We start from the raw sequence: 27092 nt of genomic DNA, 5'->3' as shown, positions 1-27092 counted from the left end.
AAAATACGATAATTTCAATTTCCATTACGGGGAAAATGCTTAGCTTTGATCTTTTAATGCAGAGCCTTTTTAAAGGAATCCTGTGGAAAAAAAATAATGCTGCTGCTGATTACATCTGAGGATTTGTTGTATTAATTATGATGTGTTTTCTTTTCTTCCCCTCCCCCCCCCCCCAGTCCTCTTTACATGTGCTGATGGGCACTCGCTGCCAAGGACGAAGTTTAAACAGCATGATTTCACCACTTAATGAGGCCTTGCTTATGATGTTTCCAGTTTAGAGATTCAAAGCATGTACTGTATGTAAAACAGTTGGCGCGTGGAACTAGACTCTACTACCACTCGCTCAAACCGATGCCTACATTATGCTCCGTCATAGGACGGTGTCGTGTGCCTGAAAATAGCCGATGCACAAGCTCACAACGCGTCGCGGATGCGAAGCGGCGTGAGCTTGTATATCGCCTATTTTAGGCGCACGACACCGTCATGCGACAAAGAATAATTCAGGCTTGATACAGCAAATAAAACTAAAGCATACTGAGAGTATTATGCTCCCTCTCTCTCTCTCTCTCTCTCGCTCTCCCTTAACCACAATGACCTACTTAGGCAGCAACATTTTAGCAGTCAAGATGACAGGATTGTCAAAATACCTCAGTGAGGTTAGCCAAGTCAGTGAGACCACAGCTTACAGCTCATGTTGAGAATTTAGAATAATGAGTTTTACTGTGCTATAAACTGTCATTGTTAACTACAGCAGACATCACCCCCCCTCCCTCCCTCCCTCCCTCCCTCCCTCCCTCCCTCTCTCTCTCTCTCTCCCTCGCTCTGCTTCCTCTCTGGTTCATTTATATGTCATGTCCTGTGATTTGATCCATTAACCTTGTGTAACTTCCCTAACAGATTACAGCGCCGTTCGGGCTCGCTTGAAACAAATGGACATTAAGGGTAACATCTCCAATGCAATTTATTTTGGCTGAATTGAGTGTGGGGGGGGGGGGGGGAGGCCAAAATTACTCATTCAAAGAGCAAATTCAAAACCACAATTCAATTACTGAGACGGGCTCAGTGCATTGAATGGTGATTTTCTGCCTCATGTCAACTGGATGGAATCACTCAAGTGAACAAACTGTCGGGTGTCATATGAGACATTTTCCCCAAGTGTTGTGAAGTGAAGCACTCCGACCCACATAAGGAATCTTTGATCTCCGACCAGACGTGTTTCCCATTCGTGTGATGTTCCTCTGACACTGTTGGAGGACATTCTTGGAGTAAAACTGAAAATCCCTCTGACAAGTGTGTGAGCACACACGTTCACCCCCTCTCTTCAAAGCTAACCCAATGTACGCTGATGCAAGCGCCATAAGGATTTTCCCCGAAGGGCGGGACGTGATTTACTCGATTGTTGACAATGGCTCCTTTATAGTTTATTATCGCTACAGATTGTACATTTTTCTCCCCCCTACAGTTTAATTTGTAGAGTGTGTAACGTAGGGGCTTTGGGCCCACTGCCAGTAGTTGGCTGCCAGCTATATTCTACAGTATCTCCTCAAGCCGTTCATTCACATGCAGGCTGGTGGTGAGGCTAAACATCTGGCCTTTGCCTTGATTGCCTAGCAATGTCTTGCCTTGAAGAGTAGGCAGGGTTACTCTGACCAACAGCAATGTGAAAAAGGATACATAATAAAATCCTCAATTAACAGTGTATACAGTAAATGTAACCAAATCTATCCTCACTTAAAAGTGTATAAATGTAACCAAATGGACTATGGGTCCATTTAGTTACAATTGTACAATTGAGTTAAAAATGGATAAATCAACACTAAGGATTGTCCTGTATACAATATACTAAAGGGGTCACAGATATTTCGAGAAATCCACACGGAAGTTTCCCTCATGGAAACTTCATTGTTTATGTTACTTCAACTCTGAAGTAGAATGTTTTTTTTCTGCAAAAAGCAAGAAAGAGTTGTTTGGCTTCTGAAGGCTTTTCTGTGCGTTTCTTGTCATTTGGAGAGTGGAGAGTTTGTATTCCCCTTTCCACACACAAAATGTGCTCCTATGGGCAATGCCGAAACCTAAATTATCTTTCTACACTGTAAAATCCTCAGTGTTCATTTATCAATTTGTACACTCTCAGAGTTAAAGCTGAGTATGTTATTGTGTAAAGGCCAGTACAAAACCCAGGCCACATAAAATAGAGCTAATGTTAGTTACTATTTAATAAAAGAATCATGCCCCATGCTCCACATAGCCCAAAGCAGTGTGAATCAGAGAAAACCAGTTGTCCTACTGTACTCACTCTGCTTGAAGCCCAGGAAGGGGATCCTCTCTATGGGTGTGTCTCTCTCTTTCATGTACTTGTAGAGTTCTACCAAGAAAGCCTGCTCTTCCGCTCTGCTCTCTTCCGATGTTTCCTCCTCTTTCTTCTCCTTCTTCTCTTCTCTTTCCTCCCTGATGTCCTTCTCCTTCTCCTTGCCTCGCTCCTTCTCCTCGGCTGGTGGGTTCTTGCTGAGTCCGCTAGCTCTGAGTTTGGCCACCGGCGTTATTTTGCCGTTGGTTGCAGCTGCTTTACAGTTGGGTTTGACCTGCGAGTAGAAAGAAAGTGAAAGAGTCAGTGAGTGGACGTTACTTACACTGAACATGCTGCCCTCACACAGATCATTAAAGGTAGAGTAAGTGATATCTTTTGTAAAAAAGTTAAAGTTCTATCTTATGATAGTGTTTGTTGAAAAACAGGGTAGTCAGCTCTTTGATAAACAGAAGAAAATAAATTCAGATGGGTTGCCAAATCCAGCCAATGAGAAGAGCGTACTCATTTATCAGCTTCAATATTATAGTGCTCCAGTTCCAATTTTGTCTGCTCATTTCTTTGTGTCATCATGTCCAATTTCACTTATTTATCCTATACGAGTTTCATATCCTGATTGGATAAAATTTGATAAAATGTGTATCCCGACCTGAAAGTGTATGCTATAGATGCTATAGAGTGTTAGTGAACTAACACTCTATGGCAATGATATACTATCAGAATATAGAGCTATGTAACACTTATTTTAACAAAAGAAAATCGCTTACTGCACTTTTAAATGTATCTTGTTTTCTTTTGGACACATATATGACTTGTGATATGGAGTTCATTTGGGTACAAACAAGGACAAGATTAGAGGACAAGAGGACTACATTATTTCAAAGTCCACATAGTCATTCTCCCCACGAGCTACCAGGCCTGCTCATGTCATTAGAGATTAGATATAGGTTTTCTATAGACCCTGATGTAACTGCTCAAAGCAGTGACGTGAGCATAGGTTTGATTTTCTCTTCAGTTTAATTTCTATCAATATTAGATGAGGGCTATCTGAGATAATCTAATCCTTACATTGGACATTGGTTCTTTCACAATACCCTGTATCTCATTCAGTCTACAGCAGGGGTCTTCAATGTTTTTCAGCCCAAGCTGAGAGAGAGATGAAGCAGGGACCCCCACTATTGTATAAAATTGTGTTGCAGATTAAACTTTTTCATAGATTTGATCTAGCTTCAAAGACTAGTCTCAGTGTATGTTGGATTCATGTTGATTTTCAGTCATTTAACCACTTAAACGGTCAATACTTGACCTTTTACTCAGTACTTGGTCTGCTCTTTTTTCCCTCTACACCAAACCTCTTTTACCGAAAATAGACGATCTACAAGCTCACAACGCCTCGCGCTGCAAGGCGCTGTGAGCTTGTAGATCTGCTATTTTTGGCTAAAGTTCTCCTCAGAAAGAAAGAAAGAAAGATTTGGCGGCCCCCCCTGTAGTAGCTCTGAGGACCCCCTAGGGGTCCCGAACCCCCTGTTGAAGACCCCTGGTCTAGAGGAGACCAGAAAATGACATGCAAGTTACACAAAGAGAATGCTAGTGGGCAACAGTGCCATATATGATTTGATCCACCTGAGCTATGTTTTGTACAATCAACTGATTTTCAAAATGTCTTGACAATTATTAGCTTGTGTTCAATCAAAAAAACAAAACAAAACAAAAAAAAAGTTTATATTATGAACCAAAGCAGTTACTCGCTTGTAATCATAGGAAAAACCTCTTAATGATTTCTTGGCATTATGAATAAATCTATTTTCTCAAGAATTCTGTTAAAATTTTCATGAGAAGTAGTATCCAAACTCCAAAGAACACACATACATCTTTGTTTTCCCTTTAAGAGCTCACAGATGTAACCACCATACAAATCCCATTTGTAAATGTAGGCTACAGTATGTATTAGTGATGTACAGCCAAAATGCTTTTATGCCCCTCTCATATTCACTGAGGGCACAAGGAGTGCTCTGTTAAGCAGTAAGCAGAGATTATTAGCACATATGTTTTCTTCCCAATTTAAAAAAAAAATAACTAGAAAAAGTGCTCCTCGGAGCACAAGTCTCCGCCAGCAGACTTGTGTTGGGAATGTTGGGAATGTTCTTATTCTTATGTTCTAATTCTTACAAAAAATAGAACATGTTACTGTGTCATAGTAACATGACACAAGTGTCCTATCCGTCTGTATAAGTGTCCTATCCGTCCTGTCTGTATAAGTGTCCTATCCGTCCTGTCTGTATAAGTGTCCTATCCGTCCTGTCTGTATAAGTGTCCTATCCGTCCTGTCTATGTAAGTGTCCTATCCGTCCTGTCTGTGTAAGTGTCCTATCCAATTGTTACAGTATCCGCCATTTCTCAGCCATTTCGTGATTATTCCTGTCTTACCTCACTTTGAAAGAGGCACAGACTCTTTCAAAGTGACACATGTATTTATAGGCCGCTATACGTCACTAGCCAATCAGATCACACTATTTCACCGTATTGTCACGTGTCACGTGAGGCTTGACCAATGTTAGTCCCAGTTTCAGAAAGTGAAAACAAACTCTCCTGGCGGAGACAACAAAAGAATACTTTACAGTGACCTCTGCAGTGACTGTGCAGGATAAATGTGCGGTAATCTGGACTTTCACCACCCCTGTGCTATAATAATGTGGTATTCAGTACATGTGTGGTTTGTGTGTGTTGGAACTACCTTGGTAGGGGTTTTGCTCTCTGGGCTGCAGGGGGCCTGTGTCGCCGGCGCCGTTGACCCCGATAACATCTGACCTTGACACTGAGCCTGACCCTGGGAGTCCCTCCTCTGGGAGAATGACAGCTTCTTTTTGCGTGGTCGTCCCTTCAAGTTTGGTGCTAAAAAGGAAGGAGGAGCAGGTAAGATGTGATGTTAGAACTATACTGCGGATAGCACCGCTAATAGCCATTTACACTGAAACACATTGCTGATAATCCTTTACACTGAGACACTGCTCATGGTCATTTATCGTTGCTGTTGGGCAGAAACCACGTACCTCCATATTTTATATTTAAGTATTTTATTTGGTAAATGAATGCCCTACTTCCTCATACAAGAGTGTCACACAAAAGTAGTGAAAATAGCACATATTCAAAGCTTGTAGATCTGCTATTTTCACCATTTCAAAATGTTTTGTTTTTAAATAATAATAAAAATTGAACCGTTTTGGACATACAAGGTTTCCACCCAACAGCAACATTATAGTGAAACACTGCTGATAATAATTTATACAGAAACACGCTGCTGATAATCATTTACACTGAAACACGCTGCTGATAATCATTTACACTGAAACAAGCAGCTGATAATAATTTATACAGAAACACACTGCTGATAATCATTTATTCATAAACACGCAGCTGATAATAATTTACACTGAAACACACTGCTGATAATCATTTTCACTGAAACGCCCACTGTCCTGTGTTTCCTATTTACTGTCATTGTATTTGGCAGCTTTTCAATGAGCATCCTTTGAAAACAGCCTCTTGGCAGCGTGCTCTACTTGGCAACGCCTTCATTCATGCTTTAGTGGAATGGCAAGTTAATTTGTGTTTGTCAGAACAGACAGCACATGTCATTGCTAACTGTAATAAGAAATGGAATGAAACTTAATTGCTAAAAACAGGAGGGCAGCGTACAGTATATGTTTATAGTCAACAAATTTGGAATTCGTAAGTTGGAGAGGTATAGCGGTAGGATCGTTTACAATCAATGTTGTGCACAACTTTTTACAAGCCTTTTAGCCAGTGTCTAATAGTTTTTAAAGGTGGAAAATTGCCCCAAATGGATAAGTTGACTGCCATATAACTGCTCTGTGATCCCAAAGCTGTCTCTCTTTTTACAACAAACACTACATCAAAATCCGACACATGTACTTTTAACCACATGAACCCTATTATGGACATGTTACAGTATAATGAACGTGAACGAGCTACAGGCGATGTGTTGTGAGCTTGTAGATACGCGAGATTTGGTGAAAAGCTAAAAATGTAGGGCACCAAATACCGTATACATCCCACGAGGGACCCCAGTCAACGAAGTATAGGGTTTAAGTGGTTAAGAGGAAGGAGAGGGCGCAATGTCATTTTGCAGAGCAGCAAGAGTGAATTCTAGCCAGCCCACTCAATGGAATAAAAACTAAACAAATGGTCACTGTGGGGAATAATATTTAACAAGGTGTATTAACGATAGCAATTCAAGTCTTGTTTTAATTACATACCGTATATTTCTAATTACACATCCATAGGTCCCTTTTTTGTAATTGAACAGGGCAGTTCCAACTGACATAAAAAAAACACATTTGGCAGCTCAAATCAAATCAGCGTAGCCAACTAGCCATAAAGACAACACTTTACACTGGCCTCATTTACACATGCATTTATCTGTGTATTAACCAATGGAGGGTACTGGAAAAGAACGAAAATACTGTGTTCATACACTCGAGTATTACGCAGTTGTTTACTGGCCCACAATATCATCACATCTCATTCTCAAGTGCAAAATACCTGCATGTTATGACTACTGGATATCTAAAATACCTCATTGGTTAACACTCGGGTGAATACAAATGGAATAAAGGTCATTGTAAAATAAGGTGTTTTCCAAGCACAGTGTTTTATTATGGCACCGCAGATATCATCACACTCCCTCTGGCTTTCCCCCCCCCCGCTCGCATCGGAGAGCTTACCGTTGTTAATTAGAACCACATGAACCTGCCTAGATAGGAGCTCTTTGTTTGAAAAGGCAGGCAGATATAATTGCTCAGTTCACATTACACACACAATAAAGTATTTAAACCCTCCAAGTCCTTTTTGTACACCCCCGCTCATGTCAACTAGTGACTGTAATGTAACTTCTTGGCAGACTGCCTTGCCTTGACGCGGCAACACAAACATGAGATAAGCACAAAGGAAAGAGAGTGAGGGAGAGAGAGAGAGAGAGAGAGAGAGAGAGAGAGAGAGAGAGAGAGAGAGAGCAAAGGAAGAGAGAAAGAGAAACTTCAAATGAGCCAAGTTCAGTCATGTATTTCACAGCCTCGACATTCCTTCTTTCCATCTGCGATGACAATTAAATCCTATCCAAGGTTGTTCCCTGCCAAGGGGCCTCTGTGATTATTTTTTTCAGATCAAATTCCCATCAAGAAAATGTTAGAATAACACCGCAGCTGAATGGAGCTAAGAGGTAGTCATTAGAAAGGGTAAAAGTGATTGCGACTCAGCAGCCTCTCATATTGTGTTATTATTTCCATAACAGCTACGGCAGGGAAGGAAAAATTATAAGGGCATTTGTCATTTGCTATGCGGTTGTCATCCCTTTAGTATTAAATAAAAAACACATTTTCAACATTGTGATCATCACTTACAGTACAGTAAAGCGTAGGGTGTGTTTTCATTTTGTTCAAAGTTTTCTCATTCTTTCTTTCTCTCTCTCTCTCTCTCATTCTTCCTCATTACAATTAAGAGATTACATCAATCCTTTTGCATAACAGATGAGTCATCATAGTCAATATGAACAGCCCCAACGCAGAGCTGGTTTCCAGTCCAGCATGTGGCATCCGTTTAGACAAGAGCACCCGGTATCCAGTGGTGGACAAAGTACTCGACCCAGTTGAGTCAAAGTATACAGTAAGTATACTGTAGATACTCCTGGTCAAATATTACTCAACTACGTGAAAGTTGCTCTGTCAAATTTGTACTTGAGTTAAAAGTACAGAAGTACTTGCTTTTAATAAGCAAGTATTCAGAAGTACCTACTACTATTACAAAGTACATTTAGTTTTTGATATCAACGCATTGCTCTATTGACATTGTCATTTTCCCCCAAAATCAAAGATTTTCCAGACATTTTCAAATAATATCAATAATAGTGAAAATAGCAGATCTTCAAGCTCACAACTTAGCTAGTATATCTGCTATTTTCATTGAGTTCATCAAGTGGTTTATTCATAATGTTCCCTTGCCCTTCCTAGAAATGTAGAGAAGTCAAAAATGCAATATTGGTCTTTGAAATGCGGTGGCGTGAAACATATCCAAAAATAAAAATACTCAATTAAGTACAGATACTCCAAAAATGTACTTAAGTACAGTACTCAAGTAAATATACTTAGTTACTGCTGTCCACCACTGCCCGTATCCAAACCATAACTCAGCAGTGGGCACCATTGAGTTCATGCCCTCAGTGTGGTTATTTATTTATTTACTTTATATCCAGGGAGCTATCTGTAGCCTCCTAACACCATGCACTGCACATAGAACACAGTAATAGTTACATAACTTGGCCTGGCTCTGTTTACATATTTCATCAGGTCACATTCCACCACATCGGAAAAAATGCGGAATTTACTGCAAAATGCTGCTGCACAAAGCCTGACGCTGCTCCATTAAGAGAGACCATTCACTGCCTAATTAATGTGGGCAATGTGCATGTGAGGAAATAAGAAACACACGCACATACTGTACACACACACACACACACACACACACACACACACACACACACACACACACACACACACACACACACACACACACACACACACACACACACACAGAGAAATAGTATACCGAGTGCTGCACACACAAGGTCAAATGGGGAAAAGCCGAAAATCTCTCTATGCAGCTGAACGGGTGTTGAGAACTGCTGATGTTGCCTCCTTGTGACATCATTGTATAAGAGAAAAGTCATCCTAAAATGAACACACAGAGAATCAGGAATGGCCAGAATTTCTAAACCTACATACAGTACAGTATCTAGCAAATATAGCGATGAAAAGATTACATTGTGGAAGTCCGTGATCCAAGCCCAAATACAGGAGAATATTGTCGCTGTCCCTATTTTATACAGACAGTGTCATGCAAAGCTCACAACGTGGAACTTGTAGTGGTTGAAAGTGGTTAAGTCTGTCTGTGGGGTTTATAAATGATTAACCAATGAAAAGTATTAACAATAACTTGTAACTAAACAATTACTACATTGGCAGGCTCTTTATTCCATTTCCTGAAAAGCATCACTTTTGGACATACAGGGTTAGGGTTAGGGTAACCCTAACCATAAACAAGGTTTCCACCCCGACAGCAACAATATGTTTTATATTCGAATTTGCTGAAGAACTGAAATCCTTCAAAGTGATCTCTCAAGACTATGCTGTGGCAAAATGAAATATGGTTGTTTATCAAGTCACCCAGTTCCCATCTGCCCCAAATGAGTTCTATTTATTTGCAGGTCTGTGCCTCTGTGCTTGGTGCTTAACTGGGTTGCTCACACCACTTGAAGTGACCAGAGGGCTCTCGCCTTCTCAAGACCCATGAGGCATACTGTACGTTTGTGCAGACATACGCACGCAAGCATACAATATGTGCATCCTCATACAGAATATCATAGAGAGTATGCATTAGGTCAGATACTCTTACAGCACAATGCAGCAGTTGAACTGCAGAGGTATATGAGATTAGGTTTTACACACGCGCGCACGCACGCACGCACACACACACACGTACACGTACACGCACACACACACACACACACACACACACACACACACACACACACAGGTGAGGGCTATTCCCTGGGGTGTGAATTCATCATGCCTTGTCACACAGTACACCCCAGAGGCATGGAAGTCAGCAGTAAGATGCACAGCCTGACAACTTGATCTTTGGATCCAGTTGAACACTCAGGTCTTACAGGCTTTGTGACAGCACTTTGTCTGATATGTACATATACAGTAATAATGTGTGTGTGTGTGTGTGTGTGTGTGTGTGTGTGTGTGTGTGCGTGCGTGCGTGCGTGCGTGCGTGCGTGCGTGCGTGCGTGCGTGCGTGCGTGCAAACCTAAATTATATATAGTATACCATTATCTATGTTTATTTATTAATTTTCAATTCTAATTAAATTAAACACAGGCCTGCTTTCTCTACTCTCTTTCATTATGATTCAGCTGGTGTCACCGATAATGAAAAAACTCATTAGAGACTGCTCTGGATGGGTTCTGATGGCTCAACACAACACAGTGGAGCCACAGGGAACTAGAAGAAAATGAGCTGATTGACTCTGGTTGATGTAGGGAGGGCTACATCAGGCAGGCCGTGGGAATACAGATGATTGATGCTTCAACAACACTTCTCACAAAAAGTCTAAAACTGAAAATCTCAATACAAGTGCTCCCTTGATGATTTTTGCTGTAGTGATTGTGCCATTATAAAACCCATTATCTAATATCTGATGGGTGAATAGGTGATGTTAACTTTTGTTCTATCATCTAAGGATTTATCTAAATGAAAAGGCCTCGCAGCTGAATAATTCACCCCAGACTTCAGAAATTCTACACCACACTGGCTCACAATAGCAGTGAACTCAATTGAGGTGAGGCACTAAAAAACTACTTCTCAACTGTACCAATTAGCTGTTGCCCCCTTTACTGAAAGAACACTAAAGCAAGGCACTACTTTCGGTCCTCGTCTTTGAAACGGCAATTTTTCAAGGTTGTCATCCCCTTGAGTTTAGCATAACCGAGTAAAACCTTCCAGAATTTGACTGTACCTGTATGTTAGCTCTGCCTGTATACAATTTTCTGTAGGTCAGGGCAAGAAACAGAGTTGGTGCCTTTTCAAAGCTCAAAAGAGGGATGAGGGAAGAGACAGGTGGGTGATGCATGGCTAATAATCAACCACTTTTAACCTGGCGTGCCTATGTCATAGGCTAAAATGAAAAATACATTTAAAATTAAGTAAAAACCTGATCTACACGCTCACAACGCGGCATGATGTATGAGCTTGTAGATTGGCTATTTTCACAGCATGGCACCAGCGTATGGCGAAGTATGAAATAGGGCTTAATGGTTAAACAATCACATTTTGGGGGATAACATTGATTCTGCAATATTAGGAGAATAGAGTAGAAAGGTAATTGATTAGGTAGTGAGTGACAATAAGCTCAATCAGACGGCAAACAGATGAACAGAAAGATTAGATGAGCAAAATGTTATGACGCCTGATTTAATTTATTCTGTCCTTCAACTACTCTGAAGCTGAGGTGAGTCTTACTGTGAATACCAGCTCATTAAAGTCATGTTTCACCTTGCTGGGACGTTCACTGTTTAGCCCACACAACTCCACAATATAAGGCATAAAGATGTGATGATATTTCTGCAAGGTTGCATGAATGACTTGGCATTTATAGTAAAGTATAGTCGAAAATAATTTCAAGTACTTTTAGGTACTTTCCCTAGTAGTGGTATTGAAATACATGCTCTTTACTCCAGTTTAATTTGAAAGCCTTAATTTTGACTTTGTGACTTTCATCAGACATTACATAATAGCAGAACAACTTGACAATTTCAGCGACCACAAATATGCCGTTGACATTTTAAGTTAGACATGAGTAATTACCGAACTCACTTTTGTGAATGAAATACCTTCAAATACTGTGACAGGCATCCAAATTCCAATATTCAACTTTATACAAAAAGTGTCAATTAAACCTTTACATGGTACCAACAGGCTATTCCATCAGGCCTACTGTACATTTCACCAAGTGAGTCTTTGGCTGCAGTCGGGATTCAGGAATGGTGCCACATGCCTGAGTACAACTTTAACTTGAGGAACACAAGCAATGGCAGGCAGCTAATATCTGGCATGCCTGAAATGCCCATAACTCTCTCTTTGCCACATTTGATTTATTCGGCAGCTCATCCACACCGAGGCACGTTTCTGTGCAAAGTCATTTGTGTCACGCTGATGGGCAAATTTTTAAACAACAAAAGCAATATGAAACACTTCAAACATCTCTATCATGGAATTGATCAAACACTGTGATCCAGGGCTCGCTCACAGAGTGCGTGGGCGGACAGGGTACATGGATTATTAATTGTCAAATTCTCCTTGCGATGTTAGAGGATTTGCCATTAATGAATATAATATAATTAAGCCAAGGCGGAATATAAACAATAAATTGCAAAATACCTCACAGTGGAAATAATGAACCCCACTAGATAATACTGTATCATTTGTATCAGCTATTGTTATTGGTTAACTCTCGCCCATGAACACAAGAGGAATATTCCATCGCACTGCAAGCCTGAAACCCATGGCGAGTTTAATGAGGAATGTGGTCGACTCATTCCGAGGCGGCGGATACTGGTTAACTGCTACACACCCAAATTATGCCTGGCATTCGGCAACAACACCCTCCTACTGTAGATACAGACAGAGAGAACGACAAAGGGAGAGAGACGGAGATAGACATACAGTAATTGAAGGTGTATCTATGAAGTGACTCAGTATTTCGCTGAATTACCCTGATCACACGCAGAAGCGTTACAATTCCTTACAGAATATTTGTAGCACCACAGCAGCTATGCTTAAAATAACACTGCTTTGCCTGTCCTCTTATGGCCCTTTGGGAGTGAGGGACACAAGTCTGTCACAAGCAATTGCCCATCTGGAAGCTGCCGCTGAGTTGATATTCACGCTGGTTGTTGCACCCACGTGAGAACTTTCATATTATGCCATACATACACACGCACGCGCGCGCGCGCGCACGCACGCACGCACGCACACACACACACACACACACACACACACACACACACACACACACACACACACACACACACACACACACACACACACACACACACACACACACACACACACACACACACACACACACACACAGTACCCGTTGTACTCCTTTATGCCCATATATGGAGATCCCTGATGTCATGAGTATATGCCCATGTATTGGAATGCCAACCAATATGGGCATATTGGTTGGATCGGCAGTTATGGACAACTGGATAATACAAACTACTCGACAGCGGGCACCGCACTCCCTAGAGTCCTTGCCACTGCGCGTGCCGAGTTTGAAGTTGGTAGGTCCTGTATATGAACATCACCATATATGGGCATAGCGGTCGGATCTGTGGCTCTGGACAACCGGATCTCTGTCGCTCATGTCACCATGGCTCAGCCATAACCATATAAGGAGTTCCCAATGCAGCTACGCCCAAATATGGAGTGTACCTCAATGTGTCGTCATGGCATCAGGCACAAACAAATTACTCAGCTCCATATATGGGCACAAAAGGGGTCATGCCCACATATGGGCTTATACTGATGACATCAGGGATCTCCATATATGAGCATAATCACTTTTAAGAGTGGAACCGTGCACACCAGTTTGCCAACTCGCTCAAGACTGGTTTTATACTTATATACTATAAGGCACGTGAGAGATATCCAGACAGAGAGAGAGGGAGACAGACAGAGAGAAAGAAAGAAAGAAAGAAAGACCCGCAGGAAGAGAGACAAAGAAACAGATGGAGGGGACTGTGCATTTATCGCAAAAAAAGAAAAAAAGGGGGGGGGGGGGTAGAGAGCAAACCATTTCAATTTCCCACTGGCGTTCACAGTCGATGAGCAGTGCTGTGTTTGGAGAGCACCTGTATCAGAGGCTCCTGACACACTGAAAGCAGTGTAGTACAAGGCTGTGAGAGTGAACACTAGAGTACAAGGGAAGGATTAGACAGGCTTTTTACTAAACGAGCTAACAACAGCCACCCACTTAGCCGCAGGTCCTCAACTCAATAAGTCTCGAGCCGGAGAAAATCTGTCTCTGCTCTGTCTCTACCCGTCTCTTTTCTCACACTCACACACACTCTCTCTCTGCTGGGCTGATGTTGGTATACAGCAGTGATTCTCAACCTTTTTAATTGTAAGGACCCCCAGTTTGATATGCCTTAGGCCACGGACCCCCATTAGATTTTTTTTTAAATCTCTGGAACCCCAATATACACTGTAAAAGTGTCTGTTAATTTAACAAAATGGAACGGTAAGGGTTTGGGGACCCCCTGGAATCCCCTCGGACCCCTGGGATTCCCAGACCCCACGTTGAGAACCACTGATGTACAGTATTGTAAATATCTGTAAATATTGTAAGTATTGTAGAGCAGGGGTTCCCAACCACCACCCGCTCTGCGGGACATGTACCACCAAGAAGAAGGCGGCCGGGAATTCCAAGTTTATGGATTGTACAATATGTGCAGGCAACGCTGAGTCTATAACCTGGATTTTACAAACAACAGAGAAAAGTTGAATCAGTCACATGTCCAAGGATTTGTCCGTGATGTCACCCCCCCAACCATGCCGGTCCGCGAACATTTTATGAACTGTCAGCCGGTCCATGGTAACAGAAAGGTTTTTGAGGATATTTGGTCCCGACCTTGATGAAAGCACCATATTTAACACACACACACGCACTCACGCACGCACGCACACGCACGGTCAATAAAATGTCATATCATACAAAGACGGAAAGTCATGTGAGATTGACTAGACTTTTGTCTTTTCTTCATGACGTTCAGTGCCTCTGTTCACTGGTTTCTGGGGTCCCACTCTGCTCTTGTTGTCTCCCAGCCCATCATCTCCTTATACAAATACTGTACTACATCTCCACGGCTCTGTTTTTATTTCCCTTAAAGACTGCACCCTCCACTGGCTGACTGACAGCAGTGTGTGCACCCGTCATTATCTCCCTCACGGAGCCCTGCCTGTCGCTGTAGCCTGTGGCACACCTCAGTTTAACTTGTATTAGAAATAACTATGCTTTCTGAACAGCCTTTTCTTTTGCATGCTGCAGCAGGTGCAAAAAACACAAAGTGAACCAGTATGAGGAAATATATAAAGGTAAACTGCTGCTCCTGCCCGTTTGGGATTCCGGGAGAGTGAAAAACAAACGCGCCCTTAAGGGTAGACTGCGTAGGAGAGGAGATGCAGAAGCATCCCGATGACCTGATTCTGCAGGGAATGGAGGTCGTTCACGTTTTATTAAGTCGTCCACAGAACTGTGGAAGCACTAACGAAAACCATTGAAATGCCAAGCATGCATATGCAACATCTTACATGTAGGTGCAGGGTGTGCAGCAGAAATGCTTGTAATTCCACATATTAATATAGGCTACTCCTCACATATTGTGCATAATTTAAAAAATAGTGCTATTTTTAGTCTGCCACACAATTTCAATCTATCCAGTAGTATGTTAAAAAAGAAGATCTGTGGATATAAAAAGGGGTATGCCAGATAATTATTAGGGTGATGCAAAATGAGGTGCCATTTTACAGAGTGGTAATAAGACCATAGTAGTATAGCAGCGATGCAAATGTCTTAACAGATACTGCGCAGTAGATTATTCATGTTTATAGATTGATACCCTCCTCTGTGGGCTCTGTGAACACAATGAGATTGCCTCCATTTGCTTCTAAATAAGGGCTGTTATGCATGCAAACACACAGGGTAATATAATTCCCCTCACACAGATATGGAATGAACAGGCTCGCTCGCCATTTTGAAATACGGCCCGTGTCTCGGCCATTATCAGGTGCTTAAATTCTAATATGCGACTACTCTGCAAAAATGGTGCTCCTCCTCGTTTGTCCCGACAATTTGTCAAATTAAATCCCACCGCTGGAGCGTGTGGAGGGGACACATCGATTTGGATGTGAAATCGTCACCATCCCACCCACCGACTGCCTGACTACCTGTCACTCCTGTGCGTCTCCCATCCATTTCTCTTCCTTTTCTGTAAAAATTGTGTGAGCAGGCAGCAAATGTAATTACAAAGGCGGGCGGGGGGGGACAGGGGGGGATATGCGCTGGGGTGGGGAATTATTGCAATGCACACACGACAAAACGCGACATTAAAAAGCTATTATCAGAAAAGGGAACAATTTGGCAGATCCATGGCGGAGGGCAGCTCCCGCCATATGTTTGCAGGGAAGGGGACAACAAGTCAGTTAGTAATTATCAATCATCATCAGGAGAGCCTGTCAGGAACACTGACTAGGCCCGGGCACACTCCGACTCGCGTCGCCATGGAGACAAGCCCAGATTCCAGCAAGCGTGTGTGTGTTTAGCAGAAACATTATAAATACTCTGCCATATTTTTAGCTCACACTTCTAAACTTCCTCCGACATTCATCTTTCTTAGGTAGTTCGTTGAACATGTGTACATTCTCATGTGGGGTCGCTCTTGCGACACGTCGTTGGGGTAAGGGTGAGTTTGAAGGGTAAGTGGGTGTTAGATTTAGGGTTGAGGTCAACGTTTTAATTGGCTTACACTTGCCCTTGGGGTTATGCTCGTGTTGTTGCTGGGGTTAGCGAATGCACTAGTTGCCAAATGAATGAAGTAAATGGGGTTTCCTCTCCATAGTAATGCAAGTGTGTGTGTGTGTGTGTGTGTGTGTGTGTGTGTGTGTGTGTGTGTGTGTGTGTGTGTGTGTGTGTGTGTGTGTGTGTGTGTGTGTGTGTGTGTGTGTGTGTGTGTGTGTGTGTGTGTGTATGCATATGCTCCAGTAATGAGCTCATTTCTGTGTCCACACTAGAGCGGTACACAAGCTTTCCATTCAAACTGTCGTCGTCAATATCCCTCTGCGAGAAAAAGAGGACATTTTCCTCAACCATCATGATGACTTTGTCGGTTTCAATCTTATATATTTCTCTCCTGTTTTGCATAGCCCACCTCTATTTCCCTGCTATATTGCCATACAGACAATTCAACATTCACTGTCAAACACTACACTGTGAGTGTTCATTTGAGCGTACAGTAGATAATACATGGAACCAAACACAATCAGAGATAAATTAACACTGAGCATTTTACTGTGTAGTCAACGTCACACAGTGTACAGGAAGTGTGACTCCACAGAGTATGTTTCGTGGCATTTTTCCAAATGCGAACATTGGCAATATTATGCTTTTTAGGGCGTGGCACTGTAGTGGCATCTAGAAGAAGGTTTGTCTTGTCTGTGTGTGTGTGTGTGTGTGTGTGTGTGTGTGTGTGTGTGTGTGTGTGTGTGTGTGTGTGTGTGTGTGTGTGTGTGTGTGTGTGTGTGTGTCTGTCAGTGTGTGACTAATATCACAAACCACTGGACTGGTCAGCACCACGTTTTTTTGTGCATGCTGCAAAGCCAAGGAAATCCCTGAATATTTTTCACATGTTTTATACTTTTTGAAATAGTTAACTTTTTATGATGAGGTCAGATTGGGCTGAAACTTCGCCCCAACATGGATATGATTGGCATCATAGTACTGACCTCATAGATGACTTAAGGGACCTGCATGCTACCAAATGAGGTGGTCACCCTATCAGGTGATAGAGAGAGCGCTCTCTATGATAGAGAGAGCTCTCTCTATCACCACCACGGTGATAAGGTGATAAGGTGATAAGGTGATAAGGTGATAAGGTGAACACCGAAAATGGTAGCATGCGCCCCCCTTAACTGGGCATATAAAGCACAGAATATCAATCTGATCATTCCCAATCACTCTCTTCTTTACCAGGAATCTGAAGGATTCTCACTTAGAAGTGACCTTGAATTATTAAATACGATTAGCATGTAAATATGAAAGCAATTCTAGGACGTTGAAATTGGCAAAGTGAGGCATGAATTTCCCTACTTTATTATGCCTGTTGTTTTAGAGGGAGAAAAGGAGGGAGCAGAGTGTTCTTAATGTATTATTTGTGTGCCGTTGTGCATGCTCACCCTGGGGAGCAGCAACATTAGTCTTTCATCAGATTAAATGAAGCGAGGCTGAACCATTCCAGGAAGAGCCAATTAAATTGTTCAAAGAAGTTTATTATTGCAGAGGATTATGAAATCATTCTGATCGGATTCATTTGGGTGTATGTTTCAACAGGGGTGTGAATGTGTGTACTTTATCACTGTGTAAACTCATAAAGCCTGTATACGCAAGCCTCCCATTTGTAAGCTAGATAGGAACTTACATAGGAACACATGTGAACACTATAATATATATATATATATATATATATAAAGACAGATATACATAGACACACACACACACACACACACACACACACACACACACACACACACACACACACACATATCAATAAAATTCCCTTTCCTCATTCTGTGCAGTAGCCTCATAACAGAAGCATTGTGCCATAAGGACCTATTAACCCACATCAAACACTAGACTGGGGGCAGCTTTTAATCTGAGCCCAGACCCGCTGACTGACACACACACTGAGGAATGCAGTGGCCTTTGACCCTGGAAGAACTTGATAACATTAGATCAAGACAGACACACAAGGCGCGCACGAATGCGCGTGTAATTACAATGTACAAAACGCTTTTGTGTTGCCCTGTTCCAACAACATACAACCGTTGTCTCCTGACTGAATCTCATCTGCCGACACAGAGTGACGTTATGCTGTCTACATAAAAAAGGTTCAAATATGCATGGATTACACAGATGAGAGCTCCAGCCTAAAAATGCAAACTGTAAGTATCTTAAGTTAAATGCCACTTAAAAAGTTTTTGCTTGTCCCTACAGTGCTGTACTGTAAGTGTTGGCAAGTAGCAGCTACACAGTAAAAAAAACTCAGTATTTATTTAACTCTTAGACTTACAAGTGTATAAATTAATACTGAATATTGTACTGTGTAATGACTATTGCTGCAGTGTTCCTTTTTAGTGATGAAAAATAAGTACAGTAGGAGCGCTTAAGACCTGTCCCAAGTACAAGCCCCCTAGTACCATGAGTGGTGAATATATCACACAGTAAAATCCTTAGTGTTGATTTAATGGACCCTTACGGGTGACCATTATTACACTATACACTCTGAGGACTTTACAGTGCAGACTCAAAGTTACATAATATAGAGGACTTTCTAAAAAAAAAAGAAAAGGGGGCGAACACTTCCAGATTATTGATATTGACAGACTGCGGTGAGAACTCAAGATAAATCACTGTATTTCAATCTGGTTGGAGGGATAGAGGGAGAGAGGGAGAAAGAGACAGAGAGAAAAAGAGAGAGAGAGAGAGAGAGAGAGAGCGAGAGCAGGGGGTGGATAAGCTTCAAGGCTTATCCTATTCATTACTCCAGGGGGTAAAAAATAGCAGAAAATCATAGCATCGACCTATAAATAAACGAATGGCTGGATAAACACAGTGCTCGTACATCAATAAAACATATGTATTCTAATAGATCACGCTCTAGTTACATTTGATGGGATGGAGTTGCACAATTAACCTAGTCATAAGGACTTTGTAATTCCAAAAATCTATGCTGCATTAAACCATGGTGATTATAAATAATAATCATTCCCTTCAAAATACAGGCCAGACCATACTTCCCTCTTGCTTTCCATTCCCTGTTTATAGGCCCATGTGTTTTTAAGGACCCCGAAGGCTTTCATTTAAATATGCAATGAATTCAGTTAATTAAGGATGATGTTTGGATCTCAATGTTATGGACTGTAAACCTACAAATTACAAAAATCTTCAGAATGTTGCTACGGTATTTACAAATTCTCAACATAGCTAAATGTTTCGATAACATCTTCGATAACAACGTTCCAGTTTCATCCCTGAGCCATGATTTTTGTCAAGAATGTCACATTTTTCAGTAAGTGCCTTGGAGAAAATTAGATATTTTAGAGAATGCTCATGCACAGTCCTCCGTGTACCGTTGTCCTACAGTATACAGTATCACTCGACGATTGAAGCCTGGTGATTTGCTGAAGCTACACATCAACCGCGTGTTTGGAAACTAGAAGTGACAACAAGCCTGTACCTGCAGACGTTAAGTGAGACGCTAGATGCTAATCAAAGGGCTGCTTTCGAGATCTCCCCCCCCATTAGCTTGGCCAGCAGAGCCACACTTCAAGGCTGTGTAAACACTTGATGAGTCAAGGGTGATAACTCCAGATTCTAACATGCCCCTCTGTCACCTTGATCTGAGGCTAAATGAGCTGAGGATAGATTGAAATTACTTTAAAAGGAAATATGTTTATGGTAACATGTTTTTCTAATCGGATTACTGTAACCGGATTAGACTACAGCTGATAATCAGTGAATAACTGTATTTAATAACCAAACCTGGGGTGTGGTGTTCATCAACTTTAGTAATGCAATGCTGACCTGCAGGCCCAGACAGCTGACTCAGTTGAGGTAGAAAGTACAGTAACTTGCTAGAATAAATAGGATACTGTAGTACTGTATCATCTTTATTTCACAGGTTTTTAAGTCATTCAGCTTCTTTGTATAAAATGGTTAAGGTATGTACTTTTATGGTGCACATTTTTATACACTCACACAAGTACATACTCACACTTTTATTAAGTCACACTGGACTCTAGCTTCAAAATATATAACTAATACAAGCTTTGTTGATATGACTTTGAACTGAAAATGGAAGAAATTGAAGTTCTTTAGGAGGAGATATTTTTTTAATGCACAAAAACATCTGACTATTTTTGTAGAATGATGTGCATTTATTTAAGTTGTCCTTTAAATGTGTACTCCAAATCTAAATTGACTACAACTTGCAAAATAACGAGGCTTACGCTTTGGTTATGTTAGCACTCTCCTTTATTTATTATCCTAGATCAGTATTACTGTATGCCAGTGAGAAAACGTTGTACTGTAAATAACAGGTCCGGGCTTCTGGAGAACTTCTTGCCTGTGGCCAGATGCTTACTTATCTATTATGAACTGTTTGCCAAAAAAGCTGAAAAGGGCATGAACTTATTTAGAAGTCAAAATATATATATATAAAAAAAATATATATATATATAAAATACTGTAGCACTAGTGATCTGCACATATGTTCTATGTTATTTGTGCTGCTCTACTATTAGAAGAATGAATAAAACAGACCATGCATGAATTTATCAAGGCTAGTCACATTTTATCACCATGCTGAGAGTATAATCCAAAGCAGAGGAGTGACTCTTGAGAGTATAAATATATACAGTATGTAATTTCTCAAGGTTGTGGCTCTGTAGGAGGTGAACCGAATACAAGAGGGCCTGTCTGTTTGTATGTGTGTGTCTGTATGTGGTTGTCCGGGCTAATCTCACAAACCACTGGACCAATAAGCGCCAAATTTCCTGTGCACCCTGTCAGTAGACCAAGAAATAATTACGCTACCTTTTGCATATTTAACTTTAATGTTATAATGGAAGTCAATGGGGGTTGGATCGAGCAAAAAACAAATTTGAGGTCATACGTCACAGATACATCACAGATCACTGACGCCACAGACTGGCCACATGAACGCCAAGATCCAAACTCCATTAGACAGAGTCTTGTTCGGCCAGCAAGGGAATGATGATGTAAACTGATCATTTGTTTCAAAGAACAATGTGCATGCTTATCATTACAAGCTGTCTACTTCAGAGTGCTCATGTGAAGATGTTTCTATTGGACTGAAGAGTGAATGTGGGAGAAAGCGCGGCAAGCAACAAGCCGTGTGAACACGGTGATGGTTTTTGCACCCCACAGTTGTGTCTCCATTCAAGAAATAAGTAAATGAAGCTGAAAGGAAGGGGATTTAATGCCATTCCAACCATCCATAATAATGGGAAAACAAAACTCAATCATTCACCTCACCGTCAAAGGTTTCCAACAGGGTTTCAGAAAATGCCAGGAACGCTGAGACAACTGCATGTCATCTGGAGGAGAGATTACTCTGAAGCTGACAGCTTGTAATAATGTTCTATGCACAGGGTTCTTTGAAATGAAGGCTAAGTCGTACAACTTTTTGATCAGCCCTCACATAATGTAACCTTCAAGCACATGTTCAGCTTGCCTTTGATGCAATAACACAAACGCATGCCCTAGTTATGAAATCTGATTCTAGGGTTGCAGCATATCATCTCTCTCCTTTCTGAATCTCACTTTTTATGACCTCTCTATACCATGGCATATGGTCAATAAAAATGCATCAACTGATGGTTAACACAATTCCGTGAAGGAGATAGGAATAAGGGAGCTTAGTGAGCAAGTTGCCAGTTACATTGACAGGTGGGGCTGATACTGGGACAATATACTGGCCAGTGCATAATTCATATAATGTGATTTTATGTTTGGATAGAGGGAGAGTGGGCTCAAGTTTAGGAAAAAAATGACATCATGCAAGTGATACCACCCACTAAAGCTATCTACAGTATATTGTGTCATTTTAAAGCTACGACATACCTGACATGATAGAGCAAGATTTAAAATAACTTTCTTTTGTTCTCTCTTTCTCCCTCTCTCTCAGGATATCAGTTTCAGTAGGAAGAGGAGTGACAAATGAAGACAAAGAAATCTTTCTTCTATCACTGTTTACATTCTGTTCTTATCGTGGTATTACTAGGGCGACCCTCCCAACATTAACACATTTACACAGACGCGCACGCGCGCACACACACACACACACACACACACACACACACACACACACACACACACACACGCGCGCGTGCGCACACACACACATACAGACAATGCTGTTAAAAATAGAGCAAAAATAAATACTGTTTAGGTTTAGGGCATCTGGACAACATTAATATGCTGTATAAAAGTAAAACAAAATGTTTCTTCTCCTGCCACCCTGGGGGATTACAAAAAAAAGGATTCCAAAGGATTCCACTGAAAATGTTCCTTTTTAATAAACATCAAACGGCCACAGAGCAAGAGCTATTTCAAACAGAAAACACTTAACCGCACATGAAATATATGGTTTCCATGCCAAGGAAACGTGGGGAATAGAGGGCAAACGAGAGTGAGCGAGTAAGACCATAGAGAGAGGGAGAGAGAGGGAGGAAGAAAGAGAGAGCCTCTTCACCCCGAACATGATTGCCTCACCAACTTTCAAAATACTGTTGATTCAAGCAATGTGCACACAAGGGGTGTTAGGTTTCCAAAGAGGTTGGGGGGAAGGTCAGTAATTTGTGAGCATTACTCCAGAAGAGGAGAACAAAAGGAGAATTATGGCTATAATATTCTCTTCAACACATGCCCAAAATGAATGGCTGTCAAGCAGGCATGAATAAAAATGTACACATTTTCACACAATAAAAGCCTCAGTGTCAATTTAGCTCAGGGAGGGTACAAATGTGACCAAATGGACCCGGAAGGTTCCATTTGGTTCCATTTGTACACTCCTGGAGTTACAAATGAATATGATATATGATGGACAAACGCTGCACAGTAAAACATCGGTGTTAATTTATCCAACAGGACTGAGATATAATTACAGTTGTGCTTTACTTCCTGCCAAAGTAATGTGAGTAATGTTTAGTGCCATCACGACAATGAATCTGAAGGTACTATCATCTGTCACTCAACATTTCACCTTATCTAGTAACACGCTCTCTCTTCTCCCTCTCTCCCTCTCTGTCTCTCTGTGTAACAGACTATAAAAGGACTAGCCGTATAACAGAATATTGTAGTATAAACTATAAACTCCCCCAGCTTGTCTCTGGTTATCTGTTACGTAATAAGTCCCTTCCTAAACTGTGTATCTGTATGTACATCGAACACAACAACAGATGTGTATCAGAAGTGTATGACACTGAGTAAACAAACATGGTTTGGGACATTCTGGCTTCACACAACTGCACAGTAATTTAAAGGAACATCATAATGTCATCATGATCACTAATGCTCACTATAGGTCTGTACCATTCCACACACTTTTCCCAGAGGTAGACTGTGGGTAGATATGAAATGTGCCTGCTGATGACCCTACCGATGACGTGATCGTGGCCATTTCAAACAAGTTTTGTTTTATTGATGCAACAACAGTAGCTTCTATTTTAGTGCGCTAACTTTCCAGGAGGAAAAAGGCTCTGAGACACAAAGCGAGAACACAGAAATGGCGGCTTTTACAATGAGCCTGAGTGAGGAACAAATATATGAAGATAAGGTTGAAAATAGGTGAAGTGCTCCTTTAACTCTCAAGAGTGCAAAAAATTACACTGAGGATTTTTACTGCGTGTCGTGCCCTATGATTACACCTACAGTATTTTCACCCATCTGCGGCCAAGTACTGTAGCATTAGCACATTCAGTGTCCCTAGGGGTAATTGCTGAGTTTTCATCAATCAGAGCAGTAAAATGGTACAATTTAAAAATCAACCCGCGCTGGCAGAGAGGTTGTGGCCATAATGAGTAAAGCCAATGGCATGAATGTCATGAATGAGGCAGTGGCTGGGATGGCGCTGACGTGCTGAACATGAATATGGAGCAGTCGGGCTCAAAGACACACAACCAGTCGCCTTCACAGAAGAAAACAGGGCCACGGACTATGATGACGCTAATGCAAAACATGAATATGGATCAAGTCAGATAAAGCACACTGGCCAACAACAGTGACGTTCACATTACCGATGCAGCGATCACATTAGGGGTGACCTTACATCAGGCTGCAGCCTCGCAAGCAGGTCTGCACAAATATTGAACTTCTCAACGACAATTGTCGGAAAGTGCTGTTCACCTTATTATTACTACCGCCCTATATGCTTTCACACAGAACATCACAGTGGCATTACCGGTATCTTTAATTCATCCAAAGGACACACCTAGCCCCGAAGTAAAACCAGTATAATGGCATAATGGGTGCACTGGAAAATAAAAACCTGTTGTCCCATGGCTATCATGTGTGCAGAGATCAGTACATGAGCACACATACATATGGTAAACAGATAAGACAGCCTCGTGGGACCTAATCTGGTAATATGCTGAAAGCAAAACTGCACGGCAAACCACAGTCTACACAACATAAACGCTAACAGGCTGCAGAAATTTCATTTCGCCTCTTCTTCCCTAGCCCCCTCGTCTCCTCGACCCCCTGAGGTAGGTTGACACACTTTCATGAATTAGCCCAGACAAGAGGACAGCCATTAGAGCTACCACAGCAGATTTAGCTGAATCCAAAGGTCAGAATTAGCATTGAGGGAAGAATAGAAAAAGACAGTAAAATTGGTCCCCCAGTCAATTTCTAACTTCTCTCATTTAACAGCTGATTATGTTTCTGTCTTGTTCATCCACCGTACTGGTACTATCCTAATAAAAGGTGGATTTAATGTGTGCCTCATTAGAATTTATTTCAAGGGAAATATGAATTTATTCAGGAGCCATCGAGTGCATGCAGAACCTGTGTACGTTGGTGCATGCGTGCAAATAAAAAGACGCTGAGCTTACAGCGTAATAGAGCACCGAAGTCTGACATCACTGCCGCTAGAGGGCGCAATCCCCCTGGGTCGCAGCGTTATTTTTGGTGTTGAAATCCCCATAGGGGAATCTTAGATCACGTCATATAAGAACTGTGTTCCAAAAATAAACAAATCATCCAGGCGTTTCTGTCAGGAAGGTGGCTCTGTATCGTTTATGATATTCATTCATATTTGATACAGCCTATTTATGGAGAACATTTTATTAATTCTGCCTTAAAAGTCTTAAAAACTACACTTCCGGGTCTGAAATCACTGTCCCTACTAAAATACGTCACGCTCCGTCAATAAAACAAGCACGGTTATGTGTGCCGGGCAGCAGCCACGTTCATAGGAAATGTAGTCGTTGGGTCGTTTGAGCGTTTATTGTGTTACTCTTTGGGTAAATTTGTACATTTCCACCTTCAGTCGATGCTTCATAGCCATATGAGTAAAATCGCCGGGGTGGTGTGTTTATTCTTCGAACACAGTTCTTATATGAGGCGATTCATAAGATTCCCCTATGGGTATTTCAACAAAAAATAGCGCAGCGGCCCAGGGGGATAGCGCCCTCTAGCAGCAGTGATGTCACTGACCTCTCATGTTGTTTCCAGGCATATCAGCAGCAATTCATGCATAAACAGTGCTTCTGACCTGCTAAACCTTCAAGTGAATGGCATAGAAAGCCTTAGTCAACCTAGAACTCCCTTAGGCTCTCTAAACAAACGTTTAGCTTCAATAGTGGCTCACAAAGGAATGACATTATTGAGCCAAGTGAATGAGCAACAGCTGCCACAGGATGTTAGCGTTACTATTCATAACTTACAGTATTTTCCTACGCCTACAACAATCTTCCCTTCTCACCTCTGCTGCTCCCCTACAAAAATGTGCAATTGCCAACTGGCAAATTCACAGGAAAAGAAAAACAATGACTTCTGACCAGAGGAGCCATTAATGTGAATGCCAACTCGCTGTAAGCTGGCGAGTAAAGGAAATATAAAGACAGATGAATCACATTATTCCATTGTTTTGTCCCCGCTCAGGGTTAATAAAAATGTGTGGGTTCATGAGGTAGAGTACAGTGAAAGCACTGTGAGTGGCAGATAGAGATGTTGCAGCAATTCATAATGCTTCACATGAATGGGGAAAATGCTTGTCATAGGCATGACCGCCCCAGGTATTTGAATGCTGGCTACTTGTGCTCATAAACCGAGTCACCCCCTTTGGGCTGAGCCCAGTGAGGCAAAATGGAATTCAATTAGCATATTGAAAATTCTTAATAGGGAATGATAGCCAATTAATTATCAAGTATTGTACTGAATCCCAATTCAAGCCTTAATGAACTAAATTAAAAGCATTGATTCGAAAGTCTATTCTCGTTTCTTTAGATAGCTTTGATTTACTCGAGCTATCAAGGGTTACCGCACACAGATTAGAACACAAACAAAGCAGTAGATATAACTGCTGTAGAGAGTCCATAACCTCAACTTAAATACTCCTCTGGCAAAATCCTTTGCATTTCTATCAGTGACAGAAATACTGAAATCAAAACCAATGGCTAAAGCTGTATAAGCCATTATGTTGGAAATCCCACCAAATGTGATTTTGACACATAGAGAACTCCTTATAATTAGTCACAGTGCAGTGATTAATGTAATATATAGTCATTATCAGTATATAAAAGATACCACACAAATAAGAGCTTTCTTTTTGTTTATGTTACAG

General features: G+C 41.4%; 1 protein-coding gene across 1 annotated transcript in view; it reads right to left on the bottom strand.

Annotated features, from left to right (window-relative positions):
* LOC311059124 (AT-rich interactive domain-containing protein 5B-like) overlaps positions 1-27092 on the bottom strand; it is an 86943-nt gene that overhangs the window by 25079 nt on the left and 34772 nt on the right. The window contains exons 6-7 of the mRNA XM_084076777.1: positions 5040-5197; positions 2297-2582 (exon numbers count right to left, since the gene is read on the bottom strand). Of these exons, the coding sequence (XP_083932903.1) occupies positions 2297-2582; positions 5040-5197 (444 nt within the window). The remainder of the gene's footprint in view (positions 1-2296; positions 2583-5039; positions 5198-27092) is intronic.

This window comes from Gymnoscopelus microlampas, assembly GCF_963454915.1.
Source record: "Gymnoscopelus microlampas genome assembly, chromosome: 13".
Lineage (NCBI taxonomy): Eukaryota > Metazoa > Chordata > Actinopteri > Myctophiformes > Myctophidae > Gymnoscopelus > Gymnoscopelus microlampas.
The sequence above is the reverse complement of the archived record's forward strand: the minus strand, read 5'-3'. Positions and strand labels throughout refer to the sequence as shown.